The sequence below is a fragment of the Cibotium barometz genome, chromosome 45, assembly GCF_041138505.1.
Source record: "Cibotium barometz isolate CiBa-2024 chromosome 45, ASM4113850v1, whole genome shotgun sequence".
NCBI lineage: Eukaryota > Viridiplantae > Streptophyta > Polypodiopsida > Cyatheales > Cibotiaceae > Cibotium > Cibotium barometz.
In genome coordinates this window covers 3,985,179-4,001,535 of record NC_141090.1, presented here as the reverse complement: position 1 = coordinate 4,001,535, position 16,357 = coordinate 3,985,179, and the positions used below count along the sequence as shown (strand labels likewise).

Here is a 16,357-nt window from a genome sequence, read left to right as displayed (position 1 = left end):
AACCAGAACGCTCACCACTTGTTCACTCAGGGGCCTTTTCGATAGTTCCTAGTTCATAGTAACTGGCAATATATTCACATATCAAAATGGAATCTCCGTTGAAGATCAGCAAGGTCAACCAACGGATCCATATAAAAGAGCCATGGACTCATCCGTTGAGGACCAGCAAGGTCAACCAACCAGATCCATGCTCGAAATCAGAAAACAACTCTTACTCCTTGTTCCAATATCTTCCTCGACGTACGTGTGGGTATCTTCGGTGACCCAGAGCCCGAGCACCGTATGGTCAACACCCTCTAGGATCCTTCGCAGGTCACCTAGCGCTTCACTCATAGGCCGCTTCCTTGGTCCCTCATCCACTGTACCGGAAGCTCACCATTTTAATCAAACCGAGGCTGGTGAAGACCTCGGCCGACCTTGCTACGCGAGATGTCCTCTGTTGACTCTCCGTCAACAGTTGCAACTTTAACAGATAGGTCTCCACGACCTCATTCACAAGATGGTCAAAATGCTTCCCTAGCATTCTTGACATAACACAGTCATTTAAAAATAAATTTCACATACAAATACAGTTCCAACAATATTTCCATCTTTTCTCATCACTCCACATCCTTTCACATTAGTCCCCATCTTTTCTCATCTTCCCATAATTTTTTTTCTTCATCGATCCCCCTATCACATCACATCATTCCCACATCAAATCACATCCAATCGCATCATCCACACATCAATCCATGTCATCCATACATCCATCCACATCATCCATACATCCATCCATCCACATTATCCACACATCCATCCACATCTTCCATACATCCCTTCACGTCAATCCACATTATCCACACATCAACCCACATCAATCCACATTCATTTCATAAGTATTCCCATTCTCATCTAATCACATCTTTTTCTATCTCAACACTTAGTTCCTCATTTATCCTCATCAAATCTCATCCACTTGCATCTACCCATACATCTCATCACTTCACATACATTAACATCTATCCATTTTACATCGTATTTATCACATCCATTTCACATCACATCTCATTCATTCACATCCCGATTCACATGCTAACACATTCATTCACGTCCCTTATGGTTCATTCACATCCCGATTCACATCACATCACATCACATCCATTCACATCCCTTATCATTCAGTCACATCCCGATTCACATGCTATCACATTCATTCACATCATATATCATTCATTCACATCCCGATTCACACGCTAACACATTCATTCACATCCTATATCATTCATTCACATCTCGATTTACATGCTAACACATTCATTCACATCCCGATTTACATGCTAACACATTCATTCACATCCTATATCATTCATTCGTATCTTGATTCACATGCTAACACATTCATTCACATCCTATATCATTCATTTACATCCTGATTCACATGACATCACATCTCATCTATTTATTCACATTTATCTGATTCACATCACATCTCATCACATCTATTTACCTCTCATTCTCATCACTTCTATTCTCATCACATCCATTCTCTATTCATTCTCATCTATCTGATTACATCTATTTATAGAATGTAAGAGAATTCTTATTTTTGATATAAAGATTCTTTACGCATCTATTTATGCATAAGAACAACTTCAGTGGGAAATAACACTTTTATAAAAATCCGTTTATGTATCTATTTATGCATAAATTCAATTTTAAGGAGAATAACACTTTCGAAATAAAAATAAATCTTTTATGCATCTTTCTATGCATAAATTCAATTTTAATGAGAATAACTCTTTTGAAATAAAAAAAAATCTTTATGTATCTTTCTAAGCATAAAATCAAAATTAATGAGAATAACTCTTTTGAAATAAAAGATAAATTTCTTTATGCATCTTTCTATGCATAAAATCAAAATTGAAGAGAATAACTCTTTTGAAATAAAAATAAATTTCTTTATGCATCTTTCTATGCATAAAATCAAAATTGATGAGATTAACTCTTTTGAAATAAAAATAAATTTCTTTATGCATCTTTCTATGCATGAAATCAAAATTTGATGAAAGTAACACTTTTTATAATTTAAAAAAATCTTTTATGCATCTATTTATGCATAAAATCAAAATTGATGAGAATAACTCTTTTGAAATAAAAATAAATTTCTTTATGCATCTTTCTATGCATAAAATCAAAATTTGATGAAAGAAACGCTTTTATAATAAAAAAATTTCTTTTATGCATCTATTTATGCATAAATTAAATTTTAATAAAAGTAACACTTTTATAATAAAAAAATTCTTTTATGCATCAATTTATGCATAAAAATTAATTTTGATGAAAGTAACACTTATATAATCAAAATATTCCCAATATGCATCTTTCTATGCATAGAAATAAATTATAATGAAAATAACACTTTTATAATAAAAATATTTCTAATATGCATTTTTCTATGCATAGAATAAAAATAACACTTTTAGAATACACAAGCGGTGGGGATTACTCTTTTTGAATAATAAAAGATAAAACTTATTTCACAAAATTTATGAAAATTTTATCATAACCTCCTTTGTATAGCTGACCATTTTTTAATTTTTTTCATTCTCAAGTTACTTAGAAATTATCCCAAATGGTTTAAAGCATTCTAAACTAATCAAATTTCACTTTTTAAAGAGAAACAATATAAAAAGTTTAATTTTAACAATTTGATTATATATCTAGGATAAAGAAAGGGTGAATTCAAGAATGAAGAGAGGGGGAAAGCCTTTCCGACAAGGCATAGCATCATTTTTCATTTTAAAGAAAACAAAAATTAGAAAACCATTAAATGGAATAAAGAAAAAGTAGGATTTCTAGCTTACATGAATTTTTGTGAGCTTTCCTTTGGCTTGATGGTTTGAGGGATCTACTCTTGTTTGCAACAAGAGTGGCCACCAATTCTTTTGAAGAGGAAATGGTCAAAAACTAATGAATTATCAATAAATTCATTGTTTTTGTCTCTGGGAGGAGTAGAGTAACAGTGCATAACTATTAACCATTTACAAAGGGGGAGGCTTCATTTATAGGAAAAAGTGAGCCTCTAACCAAGCAAACTGATTCTAGAATTTTCGAGATCAGTTTGGTCAATTTTTGACCATTTTTAGGTCAGTTTAGCTTACTTTTTGGATCTAGTTGAAGCGGTGAGGAGAGATGAAAATATCTCATTATTTGTGAGTTTAAAGCTCAACCACACATGTGAAATAGGCGCCTCCTTCATGAGGGGAATTCCCCACACTGAGGTGTCAAAAATGCATCATTTCTTCTAAATATCTCTTCTTTTTTAACTAATAACCTTGTCCTTAGTCAACTCTTCATCTTATGTGAGTATTTACTCATTTTTGGGGAGATTTCCTTTTATTCTTCAATTTATCTCCTCCCTACACTTGGATTAATCTAATTGGTCCATAGGAACCTTAATTCAAAAATTTCAAAAAATCTGGACTCTTAGGCTACGGTACTTTTTACCTGATTTCAATCTATTCCAATTGCACATTGGAAATTTCTTTTTGAATATCTGTTTTAGGGGAAACCATTTTAGACACTAGGAAGATTTTTATATCCAAAAATATCTCAATTTTGAATTACCTGCCTCTAGATATTTTCTCTCTCTAGGTCAAAACAGGGTAAAACAGGATCTTTCTTTTATTTCGAGAGGGGAATAATTATAAGATCAGAAGGGGGATTCTTACACCTGCACACCTCAAAAGTCGAAGGAAGGAATCTTACATCCTACCCCACTTAAAAAAACGCGAGATGTTCTCATCTCGCAAAATCAGAGGAGAACTCTTTTCCTTAAGATCCAACTGATTCTGGGGTTCCTTATAGTCTGGTGAACCCAACACAATCCTGGGATAAAGATCCCTTAAATAAAACTCATCATCAGATAATAATTTACTCAGATCGTAACATTCAATCCTTATCACAATAATGGTCCATTAGACCGAAATTTCTATCATGGAAATTTTCAATTATATAGATTTTTAATTTGACATCCCTTAACTTGATCCACTGGGTCGTGTTAACAGCAGCAATCTGCCAGCACATTCCACTAATCTCATAGTGATTTGCTGAAGTCATTAACGTCATTCCAGTTACAAACATCATCACAGGGACCCGTCCCATTCATCCTCATTGTGGTTTTGCTTAGTTTATTACATTTCAACCAAAATTCAAGAATCTTCATTTTTCAATCAGAATCCAAATCAACTCATCAGTTCTCAACCAGAATTTAAAATCATATCAACCACATTCGAATTCATCATCTGGATAGTATTGATGCTTATAATTTCAAGTCTTAGATTTACTCGTATATACTGCCAGTAAAGAGCTGCAGTTATACCCTCGGTATATACGGGTAGTCACGATCCTTGGAACTATAAGGTAAATACCATCATGTCTAGGCCTCAAGCAAGTCAGGGATTCCATACAATTGCGGTACTTCCATCTGAAGACCCAATTACCAATTTACGAATTTGAGTTTGAATATCAAATTGTATGAATTTTATCACACAATTACAAACCTTTACTGCTTCTTCATAAATTTTTGACATTTTTGGCTTCTCGGTTGATCCTCATTAGCCAATTCGCTCTGATACCAGCTATGAGGTCCCTATCCCCACCGTGCAATGAATTCAGGGGTGCTAGTAGTGAAAGTAGCACTTCTTGCGCGGGGCAAGGTCCCACACTCGGGGCCTTGCCCATGGATATCCGGACAAGAGACTAATCCATTGGTTCATCCAAAATCGAACCCGAAAAAAACTTCCCTTACCCGAAAAGCACGGGCGATTCCTCCAGGATAACTTTTCTCTAACGTAGTCAAAAGCATTAACTAACTAAACTGATCTGACCGAACCCATAAGTCCCATAGTCAGATCAGGGAAAAGATTGTACTTGGATCATAGAGACCAACGCTTTTTTCCTCATTGAGAGGCACAGCCGTTGATTCTTTTCCATAGAATAATTTTTGTCCGGGATTTACTTCATCTATCAAACCAGGACAGAATTGAGTCTCAATTTAGGGATCCATCAATCCAGCCTAACCCCATTCAGTCCCATGGGCCAACCACTATAGTGATGGGATCCACTTAAGAATTTGGTTAGGTTGTCCCGGGTACTAGGGAAAAGAGTTCCTAGGCCCCCTAGCTGGATATTCATGCAAACTTAAAACTAGTCACACCACTTACACACCCATATGAATTTGCCTTTTTCACAGATTCAACAGTCTTTAAAACAATCATTTAATGAAACCATACTAGTGTCACTGATCATAATCCTCTAATTATCCAGTTAAATCCTTACTTTCAAACATTCCTTCATCGGTGTACCTATGGCATCATTGACAACCAGAACGCTCACTCAGGGGCCTTTTCGATAGTTCCTAGCTCATAGTAACTGGCAATATATTCACATATCAAAATGGAATCTCCGTTGAAGATCAGCAAGATCAACCAACGGATCCATATAAAAGAGCTATGGACTCATCCGTTTTGAGGACCAGCAAGGTCAACCAACCAGATCCATGCCCAAAATCAGAAAACAACTCTTACTCCTTGTTCCAATATCTTCCTCGACGTATGTGTGGGTATCTTTGGTGATCCAGAGCCCGAGCACCGTATGGTCAGCACCCTCTAGGATCCTTCGCAGGTCACCTAGCGCTTCACTCATAGGCCGCTTCCTTGGTCCCTCATCCACTGTACCGAAAGCTCACCATTTTAATCAAACCGAGGCTGGTCAAAGACCTCGGCCGACCTTGCTACGCGAGACGTCCTCCGTTGACTCTCCGTCAGCAGTTGCAACTTTAATAGATAGGTCTCCAACGACCTCATTCACAAGACGGTCAAAATGCTTCCCCAGCATTCTTGACATAAAATAGTCATTTAAAAACACATTTCACATACAAATACAGTTATACAAATACAGTTCCAACAATATTTTCATCTTTTCTCATCACTCCACATCCTTTCACATTAGTCCCCATCTTTTCTCATCTTCTCACTATTTTTTTTCTTCATCGATCCCCCTATCACATCACATCATTCCCACATCAAATCACATCCAATCGCATCATCCACACATCAATCCACATCATCCATACATCCACCCACATCATCCACATCAATTCACATCATCCATACATCCATCCACATCAATCCACATTATCCACAGATCCATCCACATCTTCCATACATCCCTTCACGTCAATCCACATTATCCACACATCAATCCACATCATCCATACATCCATCCACATCAATCCACATCATCCATACATCCATCCACATCAATCCACATTATCCACACATCCATCCACATCTTCTATACATCCATCCACATCAATCCACACGTCAATCCACATCATCCATACATCCATTCACGTCAATCCACATTATCCACACATCAATCTACATCATCCATCCACATCAATCCACATCATCCATACATCCATCCACATTATCCACATCATCCATACATCCATCCACATCATCCACATCAATCCACTTTATCCATACATCCATCCACATCAATCCACATTATCCACACATCCATCCACATCTTCCATACATCCCTTCACATGTCAATCCACATTATCCACACATCAACCCACATCAATCCACATTCATTTCATAAGTATTCTCATTCTCATCTAATCACATCTTTTTATATCTCAACACTTATTTCCTCATTTATCCTCATCAAATCTCACTTGCATCTACCCATACATCTCATCACTTCACATACATTAACATCTATCCATTTTACATCGTATCTTATCACATCCATTTCACATCACATCTCATTCATTCACATCCCGATTCACATGCTAACACATTCATTCACGTCCCTTATGGTTCATTCACATCCCGATTCACATCACATCACATCCATTCACATCCCTTATCATTCATTACATCCCAATTCACATGCTATCACATTCATTCACATCCTATATCATTCATTCACATGCCGATTCACATGCTAACACATTCATTCACATCCTATATCATTCATTCACATCTCGATTCACATGCTAACACATTCATTCACATCTTATATCATTCATTCACATCCTGATTCACATGCTAACACATTCATTCACATCCTATATCATTAATTTACATCCTGATTCACATGACATCACATCTCATCTATTCATTCACATTTATCTGATTCACATCACATCTCATCACATCTATTTACCTCTCATTCTCATCACTTCTATTCTCATCACATCCATTTACCTCTCATTCTTATCACTTCTATTCTCATCACATCCATTCTCTATTCATTCTCATCTATCTGATTCACATCACATCTCATCACAGCTATTTACCTCTCATTCTCATCACTTCTATTCTCATCACATCCATTCTCTATTCATTCTCATCTATCTGATTCATATCACATCTATTTATAAAATGTAAGAGAATTCTTATTTTTTATATAAAGATTCTTTATGCATAAGAACAACTTCAGTGGAAAATAACACTTTTATAAAAATCCGTTTATGCATCTATTTATGCATAAATTCAATTTTAAGGAGAATAACACTTTCGAAATAAAAATAAATCTTTTATGCATCTTTCTATGCATAAATTCAATTTTAATGAGAATAACTCTTTGGAAATAAAAATAAATTTATTTATGCATGTTTCTATGCATAAAATCAAAATTAATGAGAATAACTCTTTTAAAATAAAAAATAAATTTCTTTATGCAACTTTCTAGGCATAAAATCAAAATTGAAGAGAATAACTCTTTTGAAATAAAAATAAATTTCTTTCTATGCATAAAATCAAAATTGATGAGAATAACTATTTTGAAATAAAAATAAATTTCTTTATGTATCTTTCTATGCATAAAATCAAAATTGATGAGAATAACTCTTTTGAAATAAAAATAAATTTCTTTATGCATCTTTCTATGCATAAAATCAAAATTGATGAGAATAATTTTTTTGAAATAAAAATAAATTTCTTTATGCATCTTTCTATGTATAAAATCAAAATTTGATGAAAGTAACGATTTTATAATAAAAAAAATTCTTTTATGCATAAATTTAATTTTAATGAAAGTAACACTTTTATCATTAAAAAAAATCTTTTATGCATCTATTTATGCATAAAAATCAATTTTGATGAAAGTAACACTTTTATAATCAAAATATTCCCAATATGCATCTTTCTATGCATAGAAATTAATTCTAATGAAAATAAGACTTTTATAATAAAAATATTTCTAATATGCATTTTTCTTTGTATAGAATAAAAATAACACTTTTAGAATAAACAAGCGGTGGGGATTACTCTTTTTTAATAATAAAAGATAAAACTTATTTCACAAAATTTAAGAAAATTTTGCCATAACCTCCTTTGTATGACTGGCCATTTTTTAATTTTTTTTCATTCTCAAGTTACTTAGAAATTATCCCAAATGGTTTAAAGCATTCTAAACTAATCAAATTTCACTTTTTAAAGAGAAACAATATGAAAAGTTTAATTCTAACAATTTGATTATATATCTAGGATAAAGAAAGGGTGAATTCAAGAATGAAGAGAGGGGGAAAGCCTTTCCAACAAGACAGCATCATTTTTTATTTTAAAGAAAACAAAAATTAGAAAACCATTAAATGGAATAAAGAAAAAGTAGGATTTCTAGCTTACATGAATTTTTGTGAGCTTTCCTTGGCTTGATGGTTTGAGGGATCTACTCTTGTTTGCAACAAGAGTGGCCACCAATTCTTTTGAAGAGGAAATGGTCAAAAACTAATGAATTATCAATAAATTCATTGTTTTTGGCTCTGGGGAGGAGTAGAGTAACAGTGCATAACTATTAATCATTTACAAAGGAGGAGGCTTCATTTATAGGAAAAAGTGAGCCTCTAACCAAGCAAACTGATTCTAGAATTTTCGAGATCAGTTTGGTCAATTTTTGACTATTTTTAGGTCAGTTTAGCTTACTTTTTGGATCTAGTTGAAGCAGGAGAGAGGAGAGATGAAAATATCTCATTATTTGTGAGTTTAAAACTCAACCACACATGTGAAATAGGCGCCTCCTTCATGAGGGGAATTCCCCACACTGAGGTGTCCAAAATGCATCATTTCTTCTAAATATCTCTTCTTTTTTAGCTAATAACCTTGTCCTTAGTCAACTCTTCATCTTATGTGAGTATTTACTCATTTTTGGGGGGATTTCCTTTTATTCTTCAATTTATCTCCTCCCTACACTTGGATTAATCTAATTGGTCCATAGGAACCTTAATTCAAAAATTTTAAAAAATCTGGATCCTTAGGCTACGGTCCTTTTTACCTGATTTCAATTTATTCCAATTGCACATTGGAAATTTCTTTTTGAATATCTGTTTTAGGGGAAACCATTTTAGACACTAGGAGGATTTTTATATCCAAAAATATCTCTCTAGATATTTTCTCTCTCTAGGCCAAAACAGGGTAAAATAGGATCTTTCTTTTATTTCAGAGAGGGGAATAATTATAAGATCAGAAGGGGAGGTTCTTACACCTACACACCTCAAAAGCCGGAGAGAGGAATCTTACAGAGAATATCTTAAACTTGGCCACACTTTAATAATGAGTCCTGGATATTCCTCGCTTGTTGCTAAGAGCATTCGGGAGCCACTGTGTAACTAGCCTTCATAGAGATTGTAGAGGAAAATCCTAGGATTGGTGACAATTCAAAGGAATCTTTAGACAAGGGTGTTTCCTAGTTAAGCATGTGAAGCCCACCTTTAAATTGAATTGGATCCCATGTCTATGTGGTCGAGTGGTGGGGCTAACCCATGGGTTAGATGGGTTAGGCATGGCCAATAGATCTGATAAATGTTTTTGATAAGGAAATTAAAGGTTTAACTAGAGAATATCTTAAACTTGGCCACAATTTAATAATGAGTCGTGGATATTTCCTCCTCACTTCTATATTGGTTGTTGCTCGTTTGCTGAGCGTTGGGGAGCCACTGTGTAACCAGCCTTCATAGAGATTGTAGAGAAAAATCCTAGGATTGGTGAAAATTCAAAGGAATCTTTAGACAAGGGTGTTTCCTAGTTAAGTATGTGAAGCTTTTGGGAGAACCTTTGCCTGGGATATCGTACGGAGAGGCCCTGAGTGAGTTACTCTACCCGAATAAGAATAATTGTCACTAAATTTTATAGTATTGTCAGGATCTTATGACACTTGGAGAAGAATTACTCAAAGTCAAACACAAAAAGTAATAGAACATAGACTTTGCACAAATTGAACACCAAAACCTTACGTAAATAATTTAACAAAATAGTATAAACCATGAAAGCTTGAAAATAGAGAAGAGATCACCATCGACACATGGTTGGGTTCAATCTCCCCTTGGTGAGTCATACCGCTCACCCATATTTAAATATATTGATGCTTGCTTTTACAAAAAGATACTCCAAAAATAAAGACTAATAACTTTTTGAGTCCTTGAGCGTACAAGCTGCTTCCAAAAATATAGCAAGTCTAATTATAGAGTCTTAGGCCTACCAAAAGCATAAATACTAATTGGTATGTACAAAGGTTTGAGGCTAAGGCCTTTTAAAAATATAAATGCCAAATATGAAAACCTAAGAGGTGATCACATGTCTTCCAAGATATCTCATTGTGGTCCAACACATCCACTTGCACTAACACATAGTCAGCCACTCAATCATCGCCTACACCAAATAATATTAGTCAATGCACACAATCGATTAAACACATTAATCCTAACTATATCATACCAGTGCACATAACTGATTAAACATATTAATCTTGGAAAATGACATAAATAAAAGGTGCATAAATACTGACTTGATCTACATACTTCACATATGGAATTAAAATGGCATCACCTAGATTCCTATGTGAAAGCAATGATCGCATGGGCATCCCCACTTGGCCATAGAGTTCATGAGACTAACAAGTATATTTAGGGGGTAGGGTCCTCACAGCCAGAATTACACCTACAAAATGGGAGGAGAACACGCATTCTTCTAAAAAGGACCAAGAGTGAGAAGTAAGACCAAGATGAAGTGTCACCATTTGTAAGATGGGACATATAGCAAAGGACTACTGGCGTCGAGATTGAGAGCCAAAGCAAACATGGTGAACTGAAGAGAAGGAGAAGGAAGTCAAGACCCAAAAACTCTCTTTTAAAAGAAATTAATGAAGGCATGACTCTCACCTCTACTTTTATAACCCTATTCTCAATTATAGTGTAAAGTCTCAAGTCAAAGTCAATGTTGCAGCCCAAGGAAAACTGAGGTGGACCACTCTAGAAAATGACTAAGAGTGTAGACCCCATACATATGTGATGATAGGGATGCACATCACTTAAGGGGGTATATATATATATTTTTAAAGTGATGAAGAGTACTTAGAAATGAATATTATGCACCTTAGAGATGAAAGGTGCTAAGATAATAAGAAATCACACTAGTAAATGTTAGGAAACCTCAAAAGGTGTTAAGCAAGCATGATAGATTCCTAGGAAGAAGGCGCCTACTTCAAGTGGGCACGTTGATAGCACAAAAGTATTTAATCAACATTGAACGAGCCTCAAATCAAGGGAGCTGGACCTAGAATAAAGGGCGATGATTTAGAGCATGTTTAGGTGAGGATTAAGCTAAGCCATAGGCTAATGATGATGTACCTCACCCTATTTAACAATCCCCCATCTAACGGAAATTGTGTGTGTTGGATCAACTTCTAGCATTGTCATTATCTTACTAATTACTTTTCTCTACTAGCTCCTTGTTGCAAGCTACCTAATTTGAGTTACAATATCAAGTCAAGGTCCTACTCGAGGTATAGGTGATGCCGTACTCCAGTGTCCCTTGGCTGTATTTCAGCACCCATGCCTTATCTCGATGCTTGCTCAAAACACCAACTCCAAATTTGATGTCCAGTCGTATATTACACAAGAACTCCCCACAATACACCAACTCCAACGATGATGTCTAGTCGTATATTGCACAAGAAAATCAAACTCCCCATAAGCTTCATGCACCCTCCTTCACATCCACCAATGGAGAAGTGTCTTCTCTAGACAACTTCATATCGACCTCCAATTGACTTGCAGCAGATCCAAAACGACTTTAGCATATTTTCACCGAGAAATAAAGATACAAATCCAGTTCTTGCCATACCTCAATTGCCAAATAAAAATGCATAAGTCCCAAGGTCTACCATTTCAAGCTCTAAACTTAGTATTTGTCTACAAGATTTTATCCTCATAGTTCCCAGTTAAAATAAGGTTGTCAACATATTTAGGACATGAGAGAAAATATATAAATTTTTTCATCTTACGAGCTTTTATAAAAACCAATATTCACAAAATAAATGTCTATCTGATGGCACCAAGCTCAAGGGACCTCTTTTAGTCTACCATACAATGCCAAAGTCTACACACTTTAACTTCTAAACTGGACATCACAAAACCTACTGGTTGTTTGGTGGTTCAAGATGTCAGGCAATATGGAAGAGAGAGAGAGAGAGAGAGAGAGAGAGTGTTTTATACAAAAGATAGCAAATAGGGGCGGATAACGAGCGAGAAATGTTTTTTCATTAATTTGTGTGAGAGGTGTAATAGGAAAACCTTAGAAGTGCTAAGGATATCAAGTTTGGGCGTCTGAATCCACACTTATTATCCAAGCTTTTATATCAGGGTTTTGTAGGCTTCTCTCTGTGGTTAGCGTTAACATTACGGCAGCAGCCATGGTATGTGCATCTCTCCCAGTTCTTTCTCAGCAGCCTCTTTCAGGATTTCGAAGGGATTTCGCTGCATCACCGTGAACCTCGATTGTGGTTTCCGTTGAATCAGTTAGCGGTTTAAAACATCTCTTCTGAAACTGTCAGGGATTTGATATATCAGTCAGGATTCTGATGAATCAAGTAGTGTTTGAATGAATTAGATATGGTGTTGGTCAAACAGTCAAGAGTTTTGATGAATTAATAAGGGTTTTCATGAATCAATTATCAATCTGTTAGGGTTTCTAATCCATCAGTAAGGGTTTTGATGGGTTTGGAACGCCTTTTTCTTCATCATCCATGGCTATGAAGGGTCAGGCCTTTCTTGTTGAATTATTCCGGGCCGTAGTCTATTAGGGTTTGCATGATATCTACTGAATGAGTTAGGGTTTTGGGTTTTCCGAGCAGCCTTCACACAAGACTTTCCTTATCAAAAAGAAGCTGGCCAAGAAGCAGCGACAGAATAGGCCAATACCACACTGGATCCGAATGAGAACTGACAACACCATCAGGTATATTTCCTGTTTACCTGCTGCTAGGGCAAGTCATTGTGGTGTAAGAGTTGTCTCTCTGTTGTTTTAGCTTGGCTTATCTTGTCCTTCCTGTTGTTTTGCATAGGTATAATGCGAAGCGACGACACTGGCGAAGAACCAAGCTTGGACTCTAGACACATGGATTTATGCAAGCCATGCACATGCTTCGATGGGTGTGCTTGGATTCATTCCATGCATGTGCATGGCCACATGGTGTCTACACTTAATGCTCTTGATTTCGTTTTCAACTTTTGACATTTCTGGTGTTTTTCTAAAAATATGAAGTGCAAGACTAAAGAGGAGTGATCCTCCAGGGAGAGAATTTGAGACCTTTTTTTGTATTGCTCAATCCTTTGCTGAAATATTGTTGGCATTTTCACTCACTCCAACTCAAATTTGGGAGTGTTTTGAGGGGTCTTAGTACTGTGGGGCAAGGGCTTTACATTGGCAAAAAAAGGTGAGTTAATGGTACATGAAAATCTGCATCTTGTCTGTTTTCAAATCTGAGTTTACAGGTGGAATGTTGCTTTGACCGACAGGAGAAATTCAGACCACCTATTGTGCTTCCCCTTTGTGCTTGCTGCAACAGTGGTGCAATATGATGCCGTTGGGAAGCAGAAGTTGGCCGAATGTCAAATTGCTTTTTCATGCGTGGAGTAAGTGCTTTACATACAGAAAAAGCAATGAGGATGCTTGAAGTACTACCTCTGTCTGTGAAACCAGCATGGACATGTTAATCCAAGTGCACGAGGTATCTTTAATCCCTAGTGCTCCAATAAAGCTTAAATATTCAAAGGGTATTGTCAGAAACTGTGCAAGGATGCAGTGAAGGAATTTGAGTTCCAAGTGTTGGCTCTAGGGATGGAAGGGGAGCGATTAGTTATCCTGCTGTTTTGTCATTGACAGTGTGCTCAATGGCAATGTAATTGCAACTTTTAGGGTAACGGTGGCTCCAAACAACACCATTGTCTAGGTGCAAGTTATTTCTTAAGGCGTGGAATTCTAGTGGAATTGACATAGAAACACAGTTTATCAATACACACTACTTTAATTTAAGGGTAAGACCGGGTGAATCAAGTTCAACAGCAATACGGAGGCGCCACTAGTAAACACTAGTCTCGTGGTCAAGCTTGCCAATGGGAACACATAAAAACCATTGGACGTCCTTTAAGATGTGAAAATCAAGACCTTCAAGCGAAGCTTCAATCACGCATTTGTGTTGATGGTTTTTTAGAGAAAAGGATCATTCACTATGATCCTTGAAAGGCTTCACATGCCAAATGTGGGGCTCCTTCAACTCTTGGAAAATTAATTATATTTATATATGCAAGGGTAACCAATCTTGTCTATTGCTCAATGTCAAAATGACTTACGTGCAAATGACTAGCTTGCACACTATGCCATACAAAACCTAAGAATAGTCTCGGGTTACTAATTCTAGTCTTAAGTATGTACATGAAGTTAGTGACTTTCTTATTCAGCCATTGAGCTTATGGCAAAAGACCACTTTATAAAGTCCAACATTGTTTGCAAGAATTAAGGCTTCCACCACATGTAAAACGGCCAAACATCTTCGGGTTGGTGAAACTATGTTCGACTTACGAAGTGGGTAATATTTTCCCTTCCCAATGATTGCGTCCTCCCATTACCAAGCTTAGGTGGTGCAGATGATGTTGGTTTTGTAGAGTTGTGACGGTCAAATGATGTAGTTGGTAAAAGAGACCAATCCGTGTGCTTTGGGTCTATTGGAGATAGGGCTTGATTAGTCAAGAAGCATGTTGAGGCAGATGATGGAATGTGTATGAAAAGATTGTTGAGACGAGGCTTCATCTTTGGGTTTTTAAAGTTGGTAAAAGAGACCAATCCATGTGCTTTGGGCCTATTCGAGATAGGGCTTGATTAGTCAAGAAGCATGTCGAGGCACATGATGGAATGTGTATGAAAAGATTCTTGAGATGAGGCTTCATCTTTGGGTTTGTAAAGTTGGTTAGGTCATAAGGAAAGGGAGTTCTTGGCTTGCTTGAGGTTTCATGTGCCAAGACCTCTTGCATTTGATTGACAAGGTGGTCTTGGATGGTTTGTTGTGCGGCAAGGTATGGTTCTTAGATCTCATGGTGAAACTAGTGGGTGGGATGCTTTGTTTTTCCTTGTTGCTCTTTGGTGATGAGCTTCTTCTTGTGATGGTGAAGGTAGTCAAAGAAGAGGCAATTGGCCTCATGAAGGTTGGATAAAGTTGTGTTTGTTGAAGATGTTGGAAGGTTCCTACATGTTCGAAGAAGATATCGGTGATGGGTCGTACTATGGGCTAGGCTTTCTTTCACTCACCATGGTCTTCTCATCCAGAGATGTAGATAGTTGTCGATAACATCTGCTAGCTATTGTTAGTGACTATGTACGTAAGAAACTACTTGTGAATTACAAAGCCCTTGTGAATAATTTAGGTGTCGTGCATGGACTATGAGGGTTGAAGGCGATGGGTCGTACTATGGGCTAGGCTTTCACTCACCATGGTCTTCTCATCCAGAGATGTAGATAGATAGTTGTCGATAACAATCTGCTAGCTATTGTTAGCGACTATGTAAGTAAGAAACTACTTGTGAATTACAAAGCCCTTGTGAATAATTTAGGTGTCATGCATGGACTATTGAGGGTTGAAGGTGTATCTGTATGAGGGTTCAAGCGATGACTCCTTGTGTACTTCTCCAAGCGATGACTCCTTGTGTACTTCTCCAAGTGATGACTCCAGCTCGTTACTTTGACTCTTATTTTTGCTTTCTTTTTTCACTTTGGGTGAGAAAAAAAAAAGAGGGACCTTTTCATGTCAAGGTATGTCGTTTGAGGAGTTGGTTGTTGGCAAGATTATGTTATTAAAAAGAATGGTAAGATAACCTTTTGTGCATGCATTGTTCATGGGAATCCATATGATGGGTTGTCCATGGGCTAGGCTTTCTTCCACCATAGTTCCCCTATCCAGAGCTGTATCTAGATAGCGATGGTGACATTAGGGTTCTTGTAAACTGTTGAGTACTCTAGTTGTGGTTGACCAC

The 16,357-nt window shown here is 36.5% G+C and overlaps 1 protein-coding gene across 1 annotated transcript; it reads left to right on the top strand.

Annotated features, from left to right (window-relative positions):
* The first annotated feature begins 12,618 nt into the window (after positions 1 to 12,618).
* Positions 12,619 to 13,730, top strand: LOC147612328 (large ribosomal subunit protein eL39). The gene is made up of 3 exons (XM_086782933.1): positions 12,619 to 12,747; positions 13,186 to 13,289; positions 13,396 to 13,730. The coding sequence occupies exons 1-3, from the start codon at positions 12,745 to 12,747 to the stop codon at positions 13,442 to 13,444; spliced, it is 156 nt and encodes a 51-aa protein (XP_086639059.1). The 5' UTR covers positions 12,619 to 12,744; the 3' UTR covers positions 13,445 to 13,730.
* Positions 13,731 to 16,357: the final 2,627 nt, after the last annotated feature.